At 35.4% G+C, this 26,993-nt stretch overlaps 1 protein-coding gene across 2 annotated transcripts in view; it reads right to left on the reverse strand.

Annotated features, from left to right (window-relative positions):
- Positions 1–13,099, reverse strand: part of LOC138708761 (uncharacterized) — a 96,546-nt gene extending 83,447 nt beyond the window's left edge. For both annotated transcript variants that reach the window (XM_069838917.1, XM_069838916.1), the window contains exon 1: positions 12,963–13,099. In XM_069838917.1, the coding sequence (XP_069695018.1) occupies positions 12,963–13,082 (120 nt within the window). In that variant the 5' untranslated portion in view covers positions 13,083–13,099. The remainder of the gene's footprint in view (positions 1–12,962) is intronic.
- Positions 13,100–26,993: the final 13,894 nt, after the last annotated feature.

A 26,993-nucleotide genomic window follows, 5' to 3' on the forward strand; every position in this document is an offset into this window, starting at 1 on the left:
TAATTATCGTGACTTTGAACAGCGTTTTATTTAATGAAATATAGTCCATTTCTCCTAAGCATTATTTTGACAAACTTTCAGCGATTTCGAAAGTTATCTTAGCAATTAAAAAAGCAATTTATTATGGGTATTAAAATGAAGACGTTAAGAGGTCTGATAATGCCCTCTCTTAATTGCAATCGAAATACGTAATCAGTTACAGGTCTATTATTCTCGGAACTCTAGTAGCTTTCTTTTTCTTCTTCATGACCATGTGCAATTGTCAAAAGAAAAAGTGGCCGCTCTCTAGAAGCAAAGTTCCCTTCGTGCATCTTCGCTAAAATTCGGAGACAGGCGATGTTACATGTTGTTGGACCACGTTGTCTGATATTTACAGTTATAACTAAAATATTCTCTGTGTTACTTTATAGCGTAATGGTAGCGTTCCGGCCTGGTATTCGTGAGGTCCTGCGTTCGAACACAACCGAGTGATTTTTATGTCTATTTTGTTTTGTTTTTAAGAGAGAGAGAGAGAGAGAAAAAATATACATAATTGCTCCTGTCTCTTTTATGATTATTTTAGTAATTAACATCAGGTTCATGAATGTATTATGCCATGACTCATTATTTATTATGGCTGCAAATGGAAAGAAAAAAAAAAGATTTTATTCTCAACAGATATCTTTCGTGGCATAAACAAAGCAAACTTACTAGCGTCTGCCTTAGAACATTCAAACAATTAAGCGTTCAAAAAACAAAACAAAGAGCCACAATTCAATATTTAGTCTATCTTCCCCATATTTCGATCACATCTTGCAGTCGAGTGGGCATGGAATCGACTAGTCTTTGCAAATATCGACTGTTCTCAGACAACATTCCAAGCATCCTGGACATACATAAGTGTTCTGTCAATGGGCAGGTCTTTCATTGCAAATCTAACATTCTCCAATCTTTCCTATTTTCTGCCTTCCTCTTAGTCTCCGCATATAATCCACATATCGATGTCTTCCATTATTCTTCTCAACCAGTGACCCAATCAATTCCTTTTTTCTTTCTAACCAGTTTCAGCATCATTCTTTTTTTCACCCACTTTTTCCAACAACGTCATTTCTTATTCTGTCTGGCCACTTCACATGCTCCGTTCTTCTCCACATCCACATTTCAAATGCTTCTATTCGTTTCTCTTGATTTCGTCGTAATGTCCATGTTTCTTTCCCATACAATGCCACACTCCACACAAAGCACTTCACTAGTCTCTTCCTTAGTTCTTTTTCCAGAGGTTCTTTTAAAAGCTTCCTTTGCTCATGTTTGCAGTTTTTCTTGAGAAGGATAAATGCTGTAACTTCTCGTTGCTTTCCGCACACCACTGTCTCTTTCGCATCTTATTAGATCCCAGGGGGCCCAAGCGTGGAGATGAGAGTGGATTTGACCAATTGGGACCTCTGGACTTCATCGAAATTCACCACAAGGGTTAAATGTTACTTCTATCAGGATTTTTGACCCGTTCAGAGACCGGGAAATCCCAATTAGCCTTTGGCCCCGCATCCTGGACTAGCTTCTAGAAATCATCAGAAAATTCTTGGAGGGGAATTGGGCCAATTTTTCCGCAAATGTTTCTGTACTTGTGCCCTCTTAGTTCAGTCGGAAGAACGTCGGAATTTAGATGTCAACATCTCAGGCTCAATTCCTCGTCACTCCTTTCATTTTATTGTGGTTCAAGATAGTATAATAGTATAATGTAATAATATAAAAATAAAAATTAACACCATTATTATGCATTGTTCCAAACCTAATATTAAATTTATTTTATTTATATCAGTAAAGAACGATAACAATATAAATAACTATTATTTATATAATATCACTAAATAACAACAGAATATAAATGATAAATATCGGTTTTTTTAATTATTGTATTATATAATATATAATTAATTATTGAAATAAAATAACCTATTTTACAAAAAAATGTTATTTATATTATAATAATTACTTACATAAAATCAGATTATTTATATCGCGAAAGAGCAATAACAATATAACTAAATTTAATATTATTTATAACGCTAAAGAACGAAACAGAATATAAATGCCATCTTGAATATTATTTATATCGCTGAAGAACGAAAACAATATAAATAACGTGAATATTATTTACACGACTAAAGAACGATAACAGAATACAAATGACATTTATATCGATAAAGAACGATAACAGAATATAAATTATAATTTGAATGTTATGTATAGCCTATCGCTAAAGAACGCTTAAAAATATAAAATGAAAACTTGAACAAGGCCCGAACTCAAAACCTTCGCATCATTAAGCGAGCACTCCACCGCTGATTTACAAGACTAAAATATGGGATAATTCCATAGTTCCGGAACTGATTCTACAAGCACATGCATCGTGTAACATCGTCGTAACCCGAAGTGGACTTTGAAAATATTCGCTGTTCACGAGCGCAGCCACTATTTTTTTTTTACAACTGTACTTGCAAAAATTAGCCTCCTCTAGACTTTTATACAAAGGCCACACCATTTTTAATCACGTATTTTTTTCAGTGTCTCACAGAACTCAGAAACTTTTCAAGCAGGAATCCTTAACGAGGGAAAGTAGGTTCTCCTGATGTACTTCTCTTTTTATTATTCCACCACTTTTCCACAGTTCATAACCATTTCATGGCAGATTCAGAGAACTGGGATACAACGCCACCGTACCCTCTACTCAAGACAGACTCTATTGGGTCACACGTTGACGCAGAATTAATCGCAAGTTTGTTTACAGTCATCAAGTTGCACACAATTTTGTACATCATCCATTAATAGTGGTCTTGTTACATTTCCGCTTTCCAGGTGGGCCTACTCATCTAACTACACCTACTCCTATCTACTATTAAGCTTACTATACACTCTACAGCAGCCGTGGCGAAAATGTGATCGTGCGCCGAGCCACTGTGTAACCTGCAACGTGCATAGCACCTATGGAGGGAGGCGGACACCCGAAGGGGAAGTGAAGCAACTGTCTGACTTATTAACGGATTTTTATTTTCCTTACGTTAAGCACTTAAACATAATTTTATATAGTACAAGGCTATAAACTAATGTTTAGTACGTGTAACGAAGAAAGAAATGAACAAGAAAACATAGGACACATTATCACCAACCTAAAATTAACTGCCTTCAGAATGTCTCTGCGACAGAGTTTCAAAATCAGGAATTATGTCACTTACTGCCAGTCGTAGTTGATCACGAAGGTATTTGTCTGTCAGTCGTGATCTAAATTTGGTTTTTACCGTTTTCATTGCTGAAAATAACTTTCACAAACGTAAGTTGTAGCGAACGTGGCTTCAAAAGAGCAATCGAAAGAACGAAGCTTCGGATATTTATTTTTTGGCAAAGATTTTAAAAGTTCAATATTTGTCAAGTCCTTACATCTAGCTTTCATTTAACATCACATTGTAGATCTGCGAGTTTAAATTGAAGATCTAACCGCATTATTCGTACATCTGCTGAAAAAGGATCGACGTACAGAGATGATGATGATGATGATGATGATGATGATAATAATAATAATAATAATAATAATAATAATAATAATAATAATAATAATAATAACACTTAACCTTTTAATGTTTCATCAGTAACAGGTAGTATAATGCCGTTTTATGTTATACAACCGTTTTCCTCATAATACTTGTGAACAAATCATACATTTAATATTCTCGTTCTCTTGGCAGCAAAAAATGCGTCCTTCCATCCTACTTGAAACTTTCGTTTTTGTAGAGGTACATGGTTTCGACAGAGACATTGCGACGATACGCCACTCGCAGATCAGAGACAAATACAAATGGAACGGAGTTTGACTCCAGTGAGTGAGAGGGTGGGGGTTGTGGGTGGTAGGAAGCAAGAGAAATGCACAGCTATCATTGCGAGCCACAATGTGCTCGTGAGTCACATTTTCGCCACGGCTGCTCTATACTATGTACTATTTATCTTAATTATTCCTTAACAATTACTCGTTTTAGTCCTTCTTAATCTATTGTCTTTATAACTTTGTTTTCTCTTCCCATTTTTTAAAATTATATTTAAAAATTATTGTAATTTCTTCAATTTTCCGTAATTTAAGGTTCTGCATAATTTTCTGGCAATCTTAGCAATTTATTCTGAGGTTCTTAAATTCGTGCGCGAAGCAGAAATTTTGTTAATCTCGCTGCGAGTAGAATGTGTGTCAGTGGGCGTACCCGAGTTAATAGTTGGGAATACAATCTTAAGAAGCAGCAGCAGCAGCAGCACACAACGCATGTGCGTGTGCGTTGAAGCAGCATCGAGGATCGTGTTCACCAGATTCGTAAAGCATTGTGAGTAAACAATGCATAGACGCAATGACGCTTCCCATCAGTCTTCAATGTACGAATTGTGTTTTTCCATTATTCAAAGCATTATCAATTGCGTCTAATTATCTTGTTAAGGTTGAATTGTATTTATTTACATTCCCATGGTATTCGTACATCGCTTCACAATTATATGTAACATGTCACACATATCTTAATAGTGCTACAAAGTCTTAATTTATAGTCACAATCTAGTTGCAATACTAAAGCATTCGATAAGTAATGGCAACAATGCTTTAAATCAGTGCCTCTAGCGGTGATCATCGAAATCTTGTACTACGTAATCACTGCCTGCTGGATCACATCCTATGGCTGCTTATACTGCCTGCTCAATCAAAGTTATTTTGTGCGAGATCGTGCGTATTTGCTGGTTTTCCGCACAGAACCAATACGCGGTAAGTGTGAAATACCACATTCAGTATTTCCAACGTAACACACAACAATTTCCCTCTTCTTACCGCTTAAGCTCGACATTCATTTTACTGCTTTAGGCTTTTAACATATTTTTAGAGACGTTTAACATAGTGATAATTATAAATTGGAAACTTACCACTGCAATTTCACCTAAATTGCAATGTTAATTATAGTCTTTAAATATTTGCAAAAATTAAGTAAAGTCTACTACTCCACGAAACTTATTGCATTCCTGATACAAGTAACATTAAGGAAGCCGTGAAAAAATCAACAAGATTCCAGATGCCGATGTTATTACTGCAATATGTTATATAAATAATATTGTTAAAATATTAAAATGAAAAATAAATCATTACATAACCTTACCGTTTGTTTTAAGTTCGCATTTATAGACTGGGGAAAAAAAAGACAGACGTATACCACGGCCTGCTGGAGTATAGTAAACACAGAAAACATTTTATAGCAACAATGTTGAAGAAAGATATTTTGGTTTTCCGAAGTTGCCGTCATTAAACAGAAACCAACATGGAGATTTCATTGCAACTAATTAGAAATTCGTCTTTCAGGTATGGGATAAACGATCTTCGCACAAAATAATGTACGATACACGAGCGGTATGTTTGTTTTCATGTTCTCGGAAATTAAAAAAGCTCAACTACGTTTCGCTTTTTCAATCTTTTCCTCGACCATGAAAACGTCAACATACCGCTCTTGTAACGTATATTACTATTACCGCTAGGTGGCAAGCAGTGTCCACCGTTATTTATCTATTTATTTATTTATTTATTTATTTATTTATTTATTTATTTATTTATTTATTTAAGCTGGTAGAGATAAGGCCATCAGGCCTTCTCTTCTCCTCTACCAAGCGATTACAACTATAATATTAAGAATACAATTACAATTATAATTACAATTAACTAGTGGCTTGTGCAGCAAATACTGCAAACTAAGTTCATTAGACGTTCAAATAAAAATTTGTCAGATTAATTTTCAGTGAAAAATACCAGATATTTTGAAAGTTACTTGCTTACATAATAATGAAACGTACTCCCTCTGAATGATTTTTTTTATGCCAAGCACTTTTCCTTGAACATATACATCCACCTTCAGTTTTTGAAGTTTCAACGTGAAAACGCAAGTAACAATGTCAGGACGATCAGTGGGTTTTTCATGTGGGAGTGAAGCAATAGATATTTCAGGTCATAGTGGATTGTAAGTGGAAGTTAAAAAAAAGTCAGGTTTGCTATGCTTTCGAACAATAGACATAGCATCTTGGTATAGCTGCTGCATTTAGAGCTTGAAATGTAGAGGGTAAAATCATCTTATCCTGCTAAGAGTTCTTGCCGAAATGATCGGGAGACTACAGAATTTTGTAGGCTTCTTATTTTATCAGTAAGTAATACCTTTTGGTCTTTCCTTAGGAACTGTAATTTTAGCGTTCTCTCGAGCCAATACTGAAAAGAACCACGCATATAAGTATCTACATCACACCGCCATTAAATATATGAAAAAGACCCAACCCCACTTGATTAACAACTATAAAAATATTTGATTTTTAATAATATTATTATCTTACATAAGTTTTGTAGTTTTTTATATCATGGCATTAACTATAATAATATTTAATTTCTAATGGTAATAATGTCATCAAACCACCTCAAGTTTTGTAGATTTTAATATCCAATACACAGCTGTACTCAGAAAATTACACACCGCTGAATCAGATCTGTAAATTATTTTTAGTAAGTCTTGAAGTTTGTAATAATCATTGCATTTGAACTCTAAATATATCAGCAATTCTGCAGGTCATGACCTTCGTGTAATAGCCTATTTATTGTAGTGTGTGTTTTGTTTTATTCTGAAATGCAATTAGTTCTCAAAACTAACGAAAGATGGATTTTGGAAAATAGGAAAATTGTGTAGGAAAACTAACGCTTCACTGAAAGTTACTATTTTTCTGAAAATTCTTTGATGCCAAGCTTCAAAATGAGGGGTCACTCATTGAAATCAGTTCAGCCGTTTTCTCGTAATTTCCATTACAAGTTGATATATATTTATATATAAAATTTACTGCTTTAGAGTATGCCATTAGGAAAGTCCAGGATAACAGACAGGGTTTGGAATTGAACGGATTACATCAGCTACTTGTCTATGCGGATGACGTGAATATGTTAGGAGAAAATCCACAAACTATTAGGGAAAACATGGGAATTTTACTGGAAGCAAGTAAAGAGATAGGTTTGGAAGTAAATCCCGAAAAGACAAAGTGTATGATTATGTCTCGTGACCAGAATATTGTACGAAATGGAAATATAAAAATTGGAAATTTATCTTTTGAAGAGGTTGAGAAGTTCAAATATCTGGGAGCAACAGTAACAAATATAAATGATACTCGGGAGAAAATTAAACACAGAATAAATATGGGAAATTCCTGTTATTATTCGATTGAGAAACTTTTATCATCCAGTCTGCTGTAGAAAAATCTGAAAGTTACAATTTATAGAACAGTTATATTACCGGTTGTTCTGTATGGTTGTGAAACTTAGACTCTCACTTTGAGAGAGGAACAGAGATTAAGGGTGTTTGAGAATATGGTGCTTAGGAAAATATTTGGGGCTAAGAGGGATGAAGTTACAGGAGACTGGAGAAAGTTACACAACACAGAACTGCACGCATTGTATTCTTCACCTGACTTAATTAGGAACATTAAATCCAGAAGTTTGAGATGGGCAGGGCATGTAGCACGTATGGGCGAATCCAGAAATGCATATAGAGTGTTAGTTGGGAGGCCGGAGGGAATAAGACGTTTGGGGAGGCCGAGACGTAGATGGAAAGATAATATTAAAATGGATTTGAGGGAGGTGGGATATGTTGATAGAGAATGGATTAATCTTGCTCAGGATAGGAGCCAATGACGGGCTTATGTGAGGGCGGCAATGAACCTCCGGGTTCCTTAAAAGCGAGTAAGTAAGTAAGTAAGTAAGTAAGTAAGTAAGTAAGTAAGTAAGTAAGTAAGTAAGTAAGAGATAAGGCCATCAGGCCTTCTCTTCCCCTCTACCAAGGGATTACAACTGCAATATTAAGGATACAATTACAATTATAATTACAATTAATATTACATTTACAAATACAATAAAAATCAAAGTACTAAAAGATTAACTGATTAATAACAGCTATTTATGTACATAAACACGTATTAATTTATTTTAAAAAAGAAGACATATTTAAAATATGAAAATCCTAATTGAACGGGTACACCGTTTTAAAAAACCATAGTCGATACAAATGTTTTTTTATGAAATATTTTATAATAAAGTTAATTTCGTATCTGAAAGGTTAAAAGAATTTCTTAGTTTCGACTTAAGCTTCGTTGGGGCACATTAATAAGCACCATATCATAATGGTCATCTCAGCCGAGCAAATGTCGACATAATTTTGTATTGGTTCAGAGAGTTGTTTTGTTTTTTCAAGATTGCACAGACCAGCCTTGTCAGGCTAGTACAGTACACATATAGCAAGTCGCGAGCACTCCAAATGTTACCATGGTTACCTGACCTGACAGCGTCCAGCGCGAAGGAAAAACGTTGCACACAATGCAAATATTACTACGAGTGCAAATAACTGCGTAATAGTTGGACTAAAATAATATTTGTATGTCCTTGTAACTCTTAATATTGCCTTCACAAAAAGAAAAAGGAACAACAAACAAATTTGAATCTTTGTGCAATATTTACAGAAATAATCTTTGCAACGCTTGTAAATATATAAATCCTGGATATGAGCTGCTGGTTACAGAAATGTAAAGTTTCTAAATTTTAAAGTAACTTTTACTCATTTATGCTAAAGTCTTCAATGACGAACTAAAATTTCCCAATGTAGGAAAACTCGCAAAATTAGTACCGACACTACCCCATTCAAATGCGGAATCTGAAGGGATTTTCTCGATAGTAAGTGATGTCAATAGAAAGAAGAGAAATAAAATAGGAGATGAAGATCTCGACAGTTGTACAAAGAAATTGAACAGCTCCTTTTAAATCACCAACGTCCAGTCCACACCTGTGGAGTAACGGTTAGCACGTCTAGCCGCGAAACCAGGTGGCCCGGGTTCGATTACCGGTCGGGGCAAGTTATCTGGTTGAGGTTTTTTCCGGGGTTTTCCCCTCAACCCAATATGAGCAAATGCTGGGTAACTTTCGGTGTTGGACCCCGGACTCATTTCACCGGCATTATCACTTTCATCTCATTCAGACGCTAAATAGCCTAAGATGTTGATAAAGCGTCGTAAAATAACCTACTAAAATAAAAAAAACCAACGTCCATTTTAATCTCCGCCATTGAGGTACACCATGCTATGATATGAAGGAGGTTTAACGAGTGATTCATTTATCCTTTTATTTTATTGCAGTTAAACATTTAATTATAGCGTAATTAATTTATTGTAGCTCATACTGTAGGTTGTGGGAAAATTTGTATTCGTGTGGGAAATTTTTTTATACTTTTATCACAGTCTAGTATACAGTCACGAAGCTTGAGTTTATGAGGGTACTAGAAACAATAGACTGTACAGGTACTATTTTGCATTGTCTAATCAGGCGATAGTAGCGATCCTAGTGATTAGCAACTATATATGGATGCATATTTACTACGCATTGAGCTTCGTGACTATATACTAGACTGTGCTTATATATAGAAATACCAAAACAGACAGTCTGGCAACACTGGCGTAAGCACGTTCTTAAGGTAGGATTTTTACTAAGTACATTTAGGATTTTTTATTTTTAGATAATTTTTTCGGCATTTTAGGTCCCTTTTTTTTAATATTTTTGGATCATTTTATAGATCTTTTTTACGGGTTTTTTAGGTCATCAAAATTCGCGCTCTGTTTATCATATACATTACACATCAAGAGGTCGTCACTTCCTGGAAGACCTAAAAGGAAATGACTATATATCGTAATGGGCTAATATGGCCCAATACTTGCTCGTCGATTATGTAGGCTATTTTACTCTACAAAATGAATTTGTCCATTAGGTATTATTTTTTTAGGAACTACGTTAAAGTGCATGTTACAGTTTCGGGGCTTTAATGTAATGTATATTTTCCTAAGATAGGTTACTAGTCTTACCGCTAGGTAGTTCAGTAGTGGGGTTGCCAGATTTAGCCTCTGGAGAGGCATTTTCTGTAGCATTTCCTATAGATTTACAGTTCGTGACTCAGCTATACCGCCGCGATCGTCACCATATCCCTCACGAATATCAGGCGGACCACTTAAACGACCGTTAGATGGGGCCGAAACAGGCCTACATAGGTTTAATTCGTGAAGATGATTATTATGATAAAGTGCATGTAACGTTTGGGCTATAGTCTAATATGTATACCTTAATCACATAGCTCAATTTGTACGCAAGTTAAGTTCTTATTGTTTTCATTTGTTTTATATTCAGTTGCCCTTGGAGACTCGCATCTGTATTTGACAAATTTTAATAGAATGTAATTTTGTGTGTTTTCTGGACATTTATGTATTTTGAACATATAATTGTTGGTGGACATTTTCGTTGTGGACATTTCATATGGACGTGATGGCAAGGTGGACGTTATAGCTCATGGGCATTTTGCAATGGACATTTTAACTGCCAACCTACAGTAGTTATTGACGCAATAATAGTAATGATTTACGTAAAATGGTATTCAAGCAACGTAAACGAGAGTTGATATTGCAGGGGTACGCGTACCATAGATTGGATTGAATGCCACTGATATAAGTGATATGAAGCCGAGGAATTTTATGACATACCTTTCCATCGTATCTTTAAAAATTAACCAATTTACGAATATATTATTTCTTACGTTACATACATGCATCCAGTATACGTATACAGAATTTATAAGCGAATTTTGTATGCTTACTATTTTTCTGTTAAATGCAGGAAAGGGAGATTTTTATGAAAAGCGTAAGTTTTGAAAAGAAGTTTAAATCTTCCACTAACTTCAAACTTAACTTGTTAACTTTTTTATTTATTTTAGTAGGTTATTTTATGACGCTTTATCAACATCTTAGGTTATTTAGCGTCTGAATGAGACGAAGGTGATAATGCCGATGAAATGAGTCAGGGGTCCAGCACCGAAATTTACCCAGCATTTGCTCATATTGGTTTGAGGGAAAACCTCGGAAAAAAAACCTCAACCAGGTAACTTGCCCCGACCGGGAATCGAACCCAGCCCACCTGGTTTCGCAACCAGACACGCTAACCGTTACTTCACAGGTGTTGACTTTTTTATTTTAGTAGGTTATTTTACGACGCTTTATCAACGTCTTAGGTTATTTAGCGTCTGAATGAGATGGTGATAATGCCGGTGAAATGAGTGAGGGGTCCAGTACCGAAAGTTACCCAGCATTTGCTCATATTGGGTTGAGGGAAAACCTCGGAAAAACCTCCACTAGGTAACTTGCCCAGACCGGGAATCGAACACGGGCGACCGGGTTTCGCGACCAGACACGCTAACCGTTACTCCACAAGTGTTGACTATTTTTTTTAAATTTTAGTAGGTTATTTTACGACGCTTTATTAACAGCTTAGGTTATTTAGCGTCTGAATGAGATGAAGGTGATAATGCCAGTGAAATAAGTCAGGGTCCAACACCGAAAGTAACCCAGCATTTGCTCATATTGGGATGAGGGAAAACCCCGGAAAAACCTCAACCAGATAACTTTCCCCGACCGGGAATCGAACATGGGCCACCTGGTTTCGCGGCCAGATGCACTAACCGTTACTCCACAAGTGTTGACTATTTTTTTTTTTTGCTTTAGTAGGTTATTTTATGACGCTTTATCAACATCTTAGGTTATTTAGCGTCTGAATGAGATGAATGTGATAATGCCGGTGAAATGAGTCCGGGGTCCAGCACCGAAAGTTACCCAGCATTTGCTCATATTGGGTTGAGGGAAAACCCCGGAAAAACCTCAACCAGGTAACTTGCCCCGACCGGGAATCGAACATGGGCCACCTGGTTTCGCGACCAGACACGCTAACCGTTACTCCACAGGTGTGGACTATTTTATTTCATTTTAATAGGTTATTTTACGACGCTTTATCAACATCTTAGATTATTTAGCGTCTGAATGAGATGGTGATAATGCCGGTGGGGTCCAGCACCGAAATTTACCCAGCATTTGCTCATATTGGGTTGAGGAAAAACCCCGGAAAAACCTCAACCAGGTAACTTCCCTCGACCGGGAATCGAACACGGGCCACCTGGTTTCGCGACCAGACACGCTAACCGTTACTCCACAGGTGTGGACAAATAAACTTAAAGCAATAATAAATATGTATGAACCTTAAATCAAAAAATTGTAATACTAAGTAAAAAAGGTTTTGAAATCCCTTCGAAGACATATTTAGATGCACATGGTAATTAGTTTACGTCTTGAAATGAACGATAAAGTAAAAGCGTCGTAGAAAGTTTTACGAAATGTAGAAAACGTTATGATATAGCAAGTTTTCTGCTAATGTGGAATTATTTTAGTTATTCTTTAGATGTGAATTTTCGTATTACTTATTTTGTTTTACAGTGATGTTCACATTTCCGACAGCACAGAAGTACTTATAAGTTAGATTTACTTTTGCTTATCGTAGGCGTTATTATAGAATGTTTTTAATTATAGTCCTAGGTTTATTGCATCTACTATTTATAGATTTAAGTTTATTTTATTTTATTTCATTTAGGTTCATTTTATTTTATTTGATGTAATTGTGATTATTGTATATTATATATCACTGCCACCGGGTGTATACCCAATTGTAGTGTTAATAAATACATATACATACAAAATAACCAGAATTACACATAATATGAATGATTTTCAGGTACTTAAAATTGAATTATAATTTCGTCCTTGCATTGTAATTGGTTGCGGTAGACATTATTTTCGCTACTCTTAATTTACGAGCATTTTGTCCGAGATTTCTAGCCGGTATGTGGTTGAAAACGGCAATCTCCCCATTCTGCATAATAGCAATAAATGTTATGGAACTCCAGACTACAGCGAACTCAAGTCATTGCAATTAAATGCACTTATAGCAAAAACTACAATTTTACTCCACACAAAAATATAAATTCAAAAGTCACTAGAATTGAAACAAGTTCAGCTGGAACTGAAGCATTGTCACATACCTCTCTCACACGATCACCGACGGTCCACGCAACAGAACTGACCACACTGAAGCCAACAAACTCTCTCTCCACTGCACTCCGCTGAATGAAACGAGATCCCTGCTCCCATAGTAATGGCATTACATAACTGATTGCAGCGCATTCTTGCGGCCTTTACCAACACAAACCCCTTTACGAACAAACAACCCTCATTTCTGTATATAAACATATAGGCCTATGTGAAGAGGAATTTCTTTTACCCCTTCTTGACATCAAGGTCATCCATAGAACGACTTCCCTACAACGTGTAATCTTCTAAGAATGTTGCTCTCGCTTTTCTACCTTCAAGTTTCTTCTTTCTTACCACGTTATTACCTGCGAAAGCGGATGGAGGGGGACGCGAGGGAGGCAGACTAACTAAAAAGAGAAGCAAGTCGTTCCCAAGGCAACGGAGTTCATTCACAGAATATAGACCAGGGTTGAGTTATAGAGAAAACATAAATCATTGTGGATTGTAAAGTAGGGTTAATACGTTGGGAAATACAGTAACGAACTTAAAACAATTGAAGAGTGTGATCTCAAAACACGTTAAGTCCATTTTATGTTGTTTTATCCACCAGTACACGGACTGAGCGAGTTTTTAAGTGACTTGCAGAATAACACAAACTTTTAGACGAGGACTGACGCTGTTTTCGAAGAAAACAAGCTTAAAATATAAAGATAGAGGACTCAAACTTAATCATAAAGATGTATAAATCCAGGGGCGACCACAAGGGGAGCTTTCGGGTTAGAATCCCTCCCCCCCTTTTGAACTTCAAACAAAATGACACATTTAGATTTGAATATTTTTTTTATCCATAATCGTTTTCTCTTTTATAATTTTTCAATGTAAGAGTAACAAAATATACATCCACATAAGGCAGCTGTGGCGAAAATGTAATCGTGCGCCGAGTCACTGTGTAACCTGCAACGTGCATAGCACCTATGGAGGGAGGCGGACACCCGAAGTGGAAGTGAAGCAACTGTCTGAATTATTAACTGATTTTCATTTTCCTTACGTCAAGCACTTATATATAATTTTATACAGTACAAGGCTACAACCTAATGTTTAGTACGTGTAACGAAGAAAGAAATGAACAAGAAAACATAGGACATATCACAACCTAAAATTAACTGCCTTCAGAATGTCTCTGCGACAGAGTTTCAAAATCAGGAATTATGTCACTTACTGCCAGTCGTAGTTGATAACGAAGCTATTTGTCTGTCAGTCGTTATCTAAATTTGGTTTTTACTATTTTCATTGTTGAAAATAACTTTCAGAAACGTAAGTTGTAGCGAACATGGCTTCAACAGAGCAAACGAAAGAACGAAGCTTCGGATATTTATTTTTTGGTAAAGATTTGAAAAGTTCAACATTTGTCAAGTCCTTACATCTAGCTTTCATTTAACATCACATTGTAAATCTGTGAGTTTAAATTGAAGATCTAACCGCATTATTCGTACATCTGCTGAAAAAGGATCGGCGTACAGAGATGATGATGATGATGATATTATTATTATTATTATTGTTATTAATATTAGGCCTATTAACACTTACCTTTTAATGTTTCATGAGTAACATGTAGTATAATGCCGTTTTATGTTATACAACCGTTTTCCTCGTAATGCTTGTGAACAAATATAGATTTAATATTCTCATCATATTGACAGCAAAAAAATGCGTCCTCCCATCCTACTTGGAACTTCCGTTTTTGTAGAGGTACATGGTTTCGAGAGAGACATTAAGACGATACGCCACTCGCAGGTCAGAAACAAATACAAATGGAACGGAGTTTGACTCCAGTAAATGAGAGGGTGGGGGGTGGGGGAGCAAGAGAAATGCACAGCTATCATTGCGAGCCATAATGTGCTCGTGAGTCACATTTTCGCCACGGTTGGTATAAATACATACATGGATGGATTGATTGATAAATAGGTAGCTACAGTGTAGGTATTAGGCATCTGGACAGATACGTAAACAGATGGCTCGGTAGACAGGCAGATCGGTAGAACCACAATGAAGTTTCTCTTGTCGTTCCATTGGAATCACTACGTGCATATCCTGTTTCCGTTGCATTGTCCATGCAGATTGAATCGTTTATGTCATGAATTTGTTTCCATATTGCTCTTAAACAACGACTGCAATTCAATATCTGATGTCCGTACTTAGGTATATGGTTGCAGGAATGAAAGGGTAACTAAGAAATTGTTACTTTAAACATTGTAATTTATGTCCCTGTCATTACCATTTCAACTGCATCATGAACAAAGTACATTCAAGCAAATGTGCAAAATTAAATGACTGTGGTTAGAACTTAACCGACATTGTATTGGGAAGCAAGACGCGGATGAAAATATGTCAAGTATCTGAACATTAAAATAATAAGTCTTACTAATAAACCGTGTATAGTTTTTATACGAGACTTATGCAGAGTTGAGACAGAAAACGTTACTAATAAACCGTGAATAAGCTATGGACGTATAAACAGGCTGTAACTATACAATGGGAATTGCTTTGCAGTAGTTATATACACGAAACCCCTTGTTTAAGCGTTGTATATAGAGAAAAAATGGCCGCCCCTCTAACAGCTGTTCGTATCGACTGTCATTTTATGATGATGGTTACCTTGTAACCACAGAAGAACAAACCAAAGTCATAGAATTATTAGAAAATATTGCTGTAGCTTGTACTCTTTGACCAAAATGTAGTGTGGTAATCGATTAGAGCCAGTTGTACTATTGATATTTAACACGCCACACTAGAGCGCTCTACTGGATGCAATAGAGAACCTCAGATATTCCTTTACCTTTCGTAACGAAGTAATGACGAAACTATGACGTAGCTGTGTAACAGTCATACTGTTATACACGACGTATGTAGTGATTATTAGTAAGGAATTTACACACGACTTATAAACGAGCTACTCATTGTATAAGTATAAGACAGTTAAACGTCTGTATATAGAGTTTTTATTAGTAAGACCATAACAATAATAATAATAATAATAATAATAATAATAATAATAATAATAATAATAATAATAATAATAATAATAACAATAATAATAACAATGATAATAATAATGATAATAATGATAATAATAATAATGATGATAATAATAATAATGATGATAATATTAATAATGATAATAATAATAATTTATTTATTTATTATTTATTATTAATATTTGTGTGCTGAACAACAGCCAGAGGCCAATTATAGTTCAGCACAATACACAAACAGAAGATACAAAGGTACAAAAACAATTAAATAATATCTTAAATAAACAAAAACATACATAAATAAAATAGATAACAAGAACAGTAAATACTAATAATCAAAATGAAACTATACCTTAAAAAGGATCTAAATTGTGCCCATGCAAATTGGCATATTTTATGCATCTACAGACTGGAGAAAGTGATTTAGAATTTTTTGTTATAAAATTTTTTTTGAAATCTTAAACCTTTTGTAGGAATACGAAGGCTGATGTTGTTTATGATAGACTCACAATCAATATCACCCTTGATAACTTTGCAAAGAAATTGATAATCAAGATTTTGACGTCTAGAATAAAGGCTACAACAGTTAAAATATTTACAGGTAATCTCATAGTTAAAGTCAGAGGAATTGGGTATAAATCGAAAAGCACATAAGGAAATAAATTTTCTTTGAATATTTTCCAATCTGTTGAAGTAATGGAATTCCAGGCTACAGATGCATATTCAAGTTTAGATCGAACCAAAGTAAATAATAATAATAATAATAATAATAATAATAATAATAATAATAATAATAATAATAATAATAATAATAATAATAATAATAATAACCTTTCCAGTTGAAAACTCGTTAAAATAAAAACACATACAGTACATAGCCTACTTAAGAATAGAGTAACATATTGAGATTTGTACAAAATATATTTAGATAAATTCCATTTAAATCACCATATATTTAAATTATTATTATTAATTAATTAAATTTACTTTATTTATGACTTTTAAGGAACCCGGAGGTTCATTGCCGCCCTCACATAAGCCCGCCATTGGTCCCTATCCTGAGCAAAATTAATCCAGTCCCTAGAATTATATCGCACCTCCCTCAAATCCATTTTAATATTATCCTCCCATCTACGTCTCGGCCTCCGCAAAGGTATTTTTCCCTCCGGTCTCCCAACTAACACTCTATATGCATTTCTGGATTTGCCCATACGTGCTACATGCCCTGCCCATCTCAAACTCTGGATTTAAAGTTCCTTATTATGTTATGTGAAGAATACAATGTGTGCAGTTCTGTGTTGTGTAGTTTTCTCCATTCTCCTGTAACTCCATCCCTTTTAGCCCCAAATATTTTCCTAAGAACCTTATTCTAAAACACCCTTAATCTCTGTTCCTCTCTCAAAGTGAGAGTCCAAGTTTCACAACCATACAGAAAAACCGTTAATATAACTGTTTCATAAATTCTGACTTTCAGATTTTTTGACAGCAGACTAGATGACAAAAGCTTCTCAACCGAATAATAGCAGGCATTTCCCATATTTAATCTGCGTTTAATTTCCTCCATAGTGTCATTTATATTTGTTACTGTTGTTTCAAGATATTTGAACTTTTCCACCTCTTCGAGGGATAAATTTCCAATTTTTATATTTCTATTTCGTACAATATTCTGATCACGAGTCATAATAATATACTTTGTCTTTTCGGGATTTACTTCCAAACCTATCTCTTTACTTGCTTCAAGAAGAATTTCCGTGTTTTCCCGAATCGTTTGTGGATTTTCTCCAGACATATTCATTTCATCCGCATAGACAAGCAGTCGATATAACCCGTTCAATTCCAAACCCTCTGTGTTATCCTGAACTTTCCTAATGTGCAATTATTAATTAAATAGTAAGGAAAACAATTTTTTACATTATTTTGACTGTCAGTGAATTGATATACCGAAAATGGAGCAATGATGCTACAATGACGCCAGGAAAACCTTCACCGCAACAGTTTTTTCATAAAACCATGTAATCGATCTTGCTGATACTGTATCTGTTGTTTAACGACAATATTTTCTGCAGAGTTCACTCTAGAGCTGTGGTCGACATTTCTTGACTCGCGAGTCAGCCCCTTAATACACAAGCAGGGCGGAGGGTAAGACACGATCTCCCTCCCCTTAGCCATCACTTGTTCATTCAAAGTTAAACAGCTTGTACAGCCCACCGCTGTGGAGAAACGGTTAGCACGTCTGACCGTGAAACGAGAGGGCCCCAGTTCAAATCCTGGTTGGGACAAGTTACCTGGTTTGGTTTTTCTCCGGGGTTTTCCCTCAACCACTTGAAGCAGAATTGCTGGGTAACTTTCAGCGTTGAACCTCGGATTCATTTCGCCATTATTAATTCACATATCATCATCCGTACCATAGCCCGGTTAAGTCCACGGTGTGGCATGCTGTACTTGTACAAGAGCGCGGCCATTCAACTACCCAATCATTTACAGAATAGGAGTGGTAAGCACAATAAGCCACAGGCTGCGGTCTAAGTCTTCGAGTCCCTCCTCCGTACAAGAGAAAAAAAAAAGTAGCTTGTACTGCGAACATATCTGGGATAATAGTTACGTGTAAGTGACTTCCTGCTATATTGCTGTCACTATTACATATTATTATATAATCCTATAATACTTATATACATTATTATATAATTTAATGACAGTCTTAATTTAAGGACGTGTTATTTAACGTTATGTAATATGTAATTATTATATTTACAACCACGTAACTTCCACTCCTGTGGAGTAACGGTCAGCGCGTCTGGCCGCGAAACCAGATGGCCCGGGTTCGAATCCCGGTCGGGGCAAGTTACCTGGTTGAGGTTTTTTAAACCCAATACGAGCAAATGCTGGGTAACTTTCGGTGCTGGACCCCGGACTCATTTCACCGGCATTGTCACCTTCATATCATTCAGACGCTAAATAACCTCAGATGTTGATACAGCGTCGTAAAATAACCCAATAAAAAATCCACTCCTGTGGAGTAACGGTTAGTATGCCTGGCCGTGAAACGAGTGGACCAGAGTTCAAATCCTGTTTGGGCTAAGTTAGCTGATTGATATTTTTTATGGGGTTTTCTCCTCAACATGTTACGAGCAAATGTTGGCTAACTTTCGCTAGCATTATCACCTTCATATCATTCACACGCTAGATAACCATATCAGTTGATAAAGCGTCTTAAAATAATCAATGAAAAGATCGTTACCATCATCTCCATCACCAACAGCCTTGATCAGTCTTGTGGGGAGCTTGAATTTAGAACACAAGTTGAGGAACTTCCTGGTCATGGGATTAGAGTTTAAAACAACATTTTATTGTAGAAACAAAAGACAGTGACTCATAACAAGTTCCTATGAGAATTTTTTAACGCCCTCTTTCCTTCTAAGACTCAATTTCGTTGCCTCTGGATTCACAGACTTGGACACTATAGTTGCGACGCTGTTATTCCCGGTGTGACTCCTCCTCTTTGCTTACGTCTTAGGAAGTGAAGGCTCTACTGGGTGCTCATTTCAAAGTCATGACGTCACTGTTGTGAGTCAGCGATTTGAAGCGAGTTTCAGCTTTTATGCCAGAGAAGTTGCCTATTATTCAAGGCGTTCAACCTGAACTTGAGAACGTGTACGGTATAACTTGAACGTCGTAGCAACAGATGGCGGTCTGTACGGTCTGTGTGCTACCATAACCTCTTTCGAACTGTGTTTTGCGCGGCCAAGTCGTACGCAGGGTATTTGTTATCATCGGTTGCTTACGACAACATTCCACAACACAAATCAAATGCTCCGTGTCCATGTTGACCGTCCAAGTTAATGTCAACAAATACGTAAGTAATCGTCTTAACCCTCTTCCCATATCCCGACAGTAAGAAAAAAACTCACCTCAGTACGTGTTTCCAAACAGTTCACATTTCTGCCACTACCGGCGTTACAGTACGTATCGGTACGTACTCTTCAGAATGAACGCCGTACTTGTCAGGCAACTTCTCTGGCACATATGTAATACGCCTTTGCGGAAATGTAGGAAGATTGAATTCTCTGGGATCATCGGCTAGCCACATGACGGCATACAGCGAGCCAGGACACACTTTGAACTGAACACGCAGTCTAAGTAGGTAGTATCGTTCGCCATTTTTGTTCTTTCGTTGCCGAGCTACCAGAAGAGGAATCTATTTGCCTCACCGTTAAACATTATCATGTCGTAGCTCCTATGATAATAAATCAAACGCACTGTAATTCAGCAAATAAATGAGCGGTAAATAACGTCCTCGTGTGCTTTCTGCGAACGCCAACGAAAGAGCCAAAATGGCGGACGATTATATTAAGTATTTATCGAGCCTTAAGAAATGAATAACGTCTTCGTCAGCGAATCACAAGACCCACACGTTTAAATGTAGCCGACCTGCAACGCGATTGGATGCCAGAAATTAGAGCGACGGGACTATACCATTTGATTGTAGCTAACATCAACTGATTATCTTAATCAATAATTACGCAGCAGTAAATACACAACTGAGAGTTTAAGGGGTTAGGTACAGCTTACAGCAGTAAAATTTTGGAAATATTCTACTTTTTTTTTTCTCTATTACCGTATCTTGAACAATAATGAAAATTAGTATGTGTAAAACACTGTCCTTCTGCTATATGAAAAAAATATTTTTACGATTTAAAAAAAAATTACTTACATTTTTTTTTTTCAAAATCCAGTTTACTGTGCAGTGATGAAGCGTTTCCCACACAACTAAAAAACTATCCAACATTCTGTGATGAAATTTTTTGTGTATATACATACCATATTTACAATATGATGCAAGATCACTACTCTATCTTTGATAGATTGTCTGATAAAAAATAAATAAAATTTAAAACATGGTCAAATATCAGTATTTTCTTCTAACACAAAATTTAAAAAATATATATATTAGAGTATTTATTAAGGAATGTAGTTGAAAGAGCATGATATTGTAAATATGAGTTTCAGCAATAAAATAAAAGAGAGACAACATGAAAAAGTTAACAAATTTATGAGGGAAACGCTTTATCACTGCACAGTGAACTGCGACTATTGTTTAATTTTGAAAAGAAATATATAAATTTTTTTAATCGTAAAAATATTTTTTAATATAGCAGAATGACAGTGTTTTACACATACCAATTTTCATTATTGTACAAGACACAGTAATGGAGGGAAAAAAATGTTGAATATTTCCAAAAATTTTACTGGTGTAAGCTGTACCTAACCCCTTATGGGAGAAACTCCTCGTATCTCCCTACAAAAATATGTATATTCAATTTGTATCAAACTCAATTTCCAATATTGAATACTGTCTCAAACATAACCAAGCTTTTAGTTATACCATTAGCGTATTTTAATCTGCGAGATTTGTTATATCTATTTCTGAAGAAAAATTAATTTTTTCACTTTCAAGTTGGCTGTAATGATTACAAAATGTAAAAATTAATTAGCTGCTTTTCGTGAAGATGATGTCCATTGTTATGATGATATTCACAAGAGGACTGTAAGCCGGGGTACTGCTAAGGACTGACTTCCTTAGGTCTTGGTGAACTTGGATGATGATGTTCCATGCTGGTTCTTTTGCTTTCAAGACAATAGCGATGTACCCATCCTCTATGATAATTCCGCTGATAAATCCGTCACCTTTACCCTGATAACGTTGCAGGAGTTGGCTGCAAACATGATGAGTCCAGAGTCCAGAACCGAAAGTTACCCAGCATTTGCTGGGTTGAGAGAAAACCCTGTAAAAAACCTGAACCAGGTAACTTGTCCCAACCAGGATTTGAAACCCGGCCCGCTAGCAAATACCGGACAGCTGTATACTAGCAGCATTGGCGTGAGTGCGAAATATCGCGGACCTGATATCTAGCGGAGAGGGATGGAATTACGTCCACATATACAAATATTAACATAGCGAGATTCGGACTATTGTTTAAAACGTGAGTTACTAATGTGGAATAATATGTGAAACACTTAAGAAATGTTGAATAATATTTAATGTAAAATTATTATATTATATCAAAGCTGCATATTATGAGAAATATTGCATACTTCATATTACTTTCCATAATTAATTGTTACATATTTTTTCTTTGGTTTACCGAGACAAAATCAATCTGATATTAGGAATGAATTTACAGTCATGTTTTATATACGCATTGCTGACAACTGCAAAGATAAAATTGATAGTAATCTGATGCTTGTAATAATTAGTAAAGGCATGTGGACAACAATAAAACTTAATTTGATAAAACCTTAAAATCCAATACATTTTAACTTCTATTCATTTATTAGGTCTAAATAAAAAAACTAATTTGTATTTTTCTATCAACACAAAGACGAAGGGATTAGGCCTATTAAGGAATGTTGTTGACTCACGTTTTATGAACTGTCGGAAATCGAAAGTAAGATTTGGAGCAATTTGTAATTCTGCAATTTTGTAGCAATTATAAACAGCACACATACACCCTGACATTTTAACACAGCACTAATTAATAAAACTATTAACTAGTCCAGCAACAATATACATTGCAGTTGATTACAGCTTGTTTCGCGAGTATCTCCACAACGGCAGGTAGGTAGCAGCACCAGCGTCGTTCGCACGCAAAACTGCTAGCTTTCCGGTATTATTATAGTAAAGTATTTGCCGCTAGTTTACGGTCAGACGTGCTAACCGTTACTCCACAGCGGTGGACTGTGTCTTAATAAAATGATAATTCAATATAAGAAGAAACAGATGAGTCATGTTCCTCAAATGGGTCACAGTAGGCTTACTAAACAAATATTAACCTGCGAGTGTTTGTGTACGGAGTAGATGAAAAGCAATCCTGCATTCCGACCACAGAAGGCTTTGTTGATCTGTACTGCCACAAGGGAGTGGCCAGATAAGTGGGATATCTACAGGTGTATTTTCAATCTCGAATATGCTATAGCAATGGTACAGGTTCTTTCATAACGGTTACTAGATATTCTTTTTAATTGGTTATTTTACGAAGCTTTATCAACTGTTATGGTTGTCTAGCATCTGAATGAGATTAAGGTGACTATTACATTTTTACTACGTCACGCTACTTTTGACCAATAAAACGGCAAGAAAGGACGTCTTTCAACCAATCATGGCTGCTTGTCGCACAATTTTATCGCGTCCCTAGCATTTGTTTAATTTTATCGCGTCCCTAGCATTTGTTTATTTTTATCACTACCCTAGCATTTGTTTCTTTGTTTGCAACATTTCAAACTGCACTGGTCTGGACGTCAAAAAACAGAAAATTACAAACCACTCCAGTCGATGCACAGCAGTTTCAAATATGACTCGCATTGGCATTCAAGAACAAGAATTAATAAAGATCACTGGTCATATATGAAGAGCACCATTCGGAAATCCTGAATAAGTTGAGGGATACGCCATGTACATCAACGAGTTCACTTCTTTTACGCACACGTCCAATATAACATCAACTGAACCACCAACCACTAAAACATTCAAATTTGAAAATTGTACTTTCAATAATTGTTTCTTTTAAAATTATTCATGTTTATTTTTTATTTCATCACCGTGAATTAAAATGTTTCCTGTTTATTTCACCATCCCTAATTAAAACTTTTCTAACACTCGTTCATATTATTTAGGTTATGTTATAGCCACTGCTATATGATATTATCACGTATCAGAGATTGTTTAATACTAAGATTTATTGAAAATCATCTGTCAAGTGACGTTGATTACTGGGATCGGGATAATTGAAGTGGATAATTGAATAAAAATGAAACTGAATCAACAAAGCCTTCTTGACCAGTAACCGTCCACAGAGTTCAATGAAGATTCCATAGTTGGCACAACTGATAAGAAAACAGCTATTTATAACACACTACTGCCATCTACTAGAGTAATATTTGTAATGTTGAGATGGTACAAATTTGAAGACAGTTTTCTATTTTCGTCATTCGTGTTCCACTCGGAGATTTATCGATAAAATCAAAACCTCTAGTGAGATTACTGTTGATAATATCAGCAAATGAGTCCAGCGTCGAAAGTTATCCAGCATTTGCCCTTATTGGGTTGAGGGAATGCCCTAGAAAAAACCTCAACCAGGTAATTTGTCCCAACCACGATTTGAACCCGTAGGCCTACTTGATATTAGAGATTGATCATCCCTGAATGATAACAACATTTTGGTGTTCTCTTTACGGCATATGATACTTATCCTATCTATTCGAAAAATACATCGGTCATCTGCAAGAGATAACACACTGAAGTCGAAACAAGAAATTTCCCCATTTAAAGTTTATGATAATGTCAATACGAATAATTTTATTTTTTTTTTATTCCTACAAATTAATAATTGCTATGCGTGGCAGAAACGTGCGACCCGGTTAGTTGGAAAAGTTAGGGCAGAAATAGTCACTGTTGTGAAGTGTCATTTACGAGTACATTGTCCTTCCACCAGAGTTCACTCATTACGTGCAGAAATCTTCAGTGTAGCTCTTCAGTGTCACTTGTTCATTGTACAATTTTATTCATATTCATATCCATATTCATATTCATATTCATATTCATATTCATATTCATATTCTTTATTTGCCTTAAGGTACAAGAGTACAAGAGGCCTCGTCAATGTGATAATATAAAAAACAATGTGTCAATATTTAAAATATTAAAAGAGTAAAGAATAATAACATTTAACTAAAATACTACAACATTTTAAAAAAAATCATTCAAATTATAAAAGGGATTATTTTGTAGTCATCTCTTAATCTGAAGTTTAAATTGTGTTTCATTAAGTGCCTTTATATTTGTTGGTATATTATTATATACTTTTATTTTAGCAATTACACAGCTTGATTTTGGTTTTTGCAACCTGACAAATGGTACGTTTAATTGATCATTATTTATAGTTTCATAGCGATGCAGATCTACTATACTTGTATAATTAGTAATATTCCTCTTTACATACATTAAAAGTTTAAAAATATATAATATAATCGCGTCAGGGTGAGTTAATTTTTTCACTACTAGTAGTAGAATATTAGAATAAGCATCTTTTTCACCGTTCAAAACTAGAGTATGTAGGTAAGTTCATAATACGGAGGAAAGAATATCGTTAAATTATTTTCAGAGCCGCAAATACCAATAACAGTACATCAAGGCAAGAAGATGAGCTAATTATATTAAATTTACTGTTATAAATATAATAATATAATTGCCGTCGCCATCATCATCATCATCATCATCATCATCATCATCATCTCCATCATCATCAAAAGCGATATGTTATTGGACATTGGCACAATACCAACCATGTCACATAAAATTTCTTCATGTCAAATTTTTCGACCAAAATAAATGTCATAATAGTAAATTTTACAACGAATGATAAATAAACAATTGAAGGCTATGAAAAACTAGACGCAGAAAAAATTGATTTACCAAATCCAACTCGGAAACAATTGTGGTTTTGTGTTATGTCACCAAAGACATTGCATTTCCAAGTCACGTGATATTTTTGTAATTATTTTGTCGTAATTTATTTGCACTTTTATTAAGAAAGGAAAGACTTGTTGTAATTTTACAATATATATGTGGGATGATATCATAACAGAGATGATATTTCCTACTAAGAGAGGCAACATTAAACGGAAATCGCCCCAGTATTGTTGTAATCGATCAGCTGTATATGGTCCCGAATTTTGAGCCAAAGATTACCGGACACTCTACATATATCGAGAATAGATTCCGTAAGTAATGACCTATGCTAGCACTGTTATGATGAAGCTTTCAGATACTGTTACTACTTAACGAACACAACAAGAATTCATATTAAATGATACGTATCTTCACTTTGTTCCGATGGAAATCGAACCCGAGATCATTGACTCAACAACCATATTTGCTACCACTATAAAATTACGTCGTCTTCAGATTGTTTCCCATTCTTATCTCTAGAAGCTGACTCACGTTATATCACTTCCATGGAACACGCTATCTTTTCCTTAATTCCTGCAAAGGAACAGTTTATACCCTGGAACTGCGATATTAACTTAAGAATGGCTTTTGAATTCCAGACTCATCCAGTTTTGCATGACGCCAGACTTCGCGTTTTCCTTCACTTTACTCAAGAACTATGACAACGATAAATACAATCCGAAATTCCAGATACGAATTGGGCAAAATGCGGTAGGGCTATATGATTTAGTTAGGTAGTTAAATCTCGCAATATCATAATTTTCCAGTGGCGCGGAAGATAGAGGATATGCCTAGCTGGAGATCAGAAATAATATCAAAATTTAAAAGTTCAAACTTTTATTGCAGTTCAGATGACCGTAACATCCATCTCTCTGAAAAGTCTAGTATAAAAGATGCCCAATTTTGAAATTGTCCAAGCTGAAAATGCCTCCATGTATAAAAGGCCTCGAGTGCCAAGATTTGAACATCGTTATCAATTTTTTATAGGCTACTCCCTGACACAAAGTAAGCATTGCACACTATCAGATACTGATAAGACCACAAAATTATTATTATTATTATTATTATTATTATTATTATTATTATTATTATTATTATTATTATTATTATTATTATTATTATTATAGTGAGTTATTTAACGAAGCTGTATCAACTACTAGATTATTTAGCGTCGATGGGGTTGGTAATTGCGAGGTGGCAGGCCTATTTAGCGAGATGAGGCCGAAGATTCCCCATAGATTACCTGACAGTTGCCTTACGTTTTGGGGAAAACCTCGAAAAAGTCCAACCAGGTCATCATCCCAAGAGGGAATCGAACTCACGCCCGAGCGCAACTTCTGATCAGCGAGCAAGCGCTTCAGCCGACTGAGCTACGCCGATGGTCATTATTATTATTATTATTATTGTTATTATCATTATTATCCTTATCATTATTATTAGTAGGGCCTATTATTATTATTAGGCCTATTATTATCATTATCATCATTATTATTATTAGTAGGCCT

This window comes from Periplaneta americana, chromosome 11, assembly GCF_040183065.1.
Source record: "Periplaneta americana isolate PAMFEO1 chromosome 11, P.americana_PAMFEO1_priV1, whole genome shotgun sequence".
NCBI lineage: Eukaryota > Metazoa > Arthropoda > Insecta > Blattodea > Blattidae > Periplaneta > Periplaneta americana.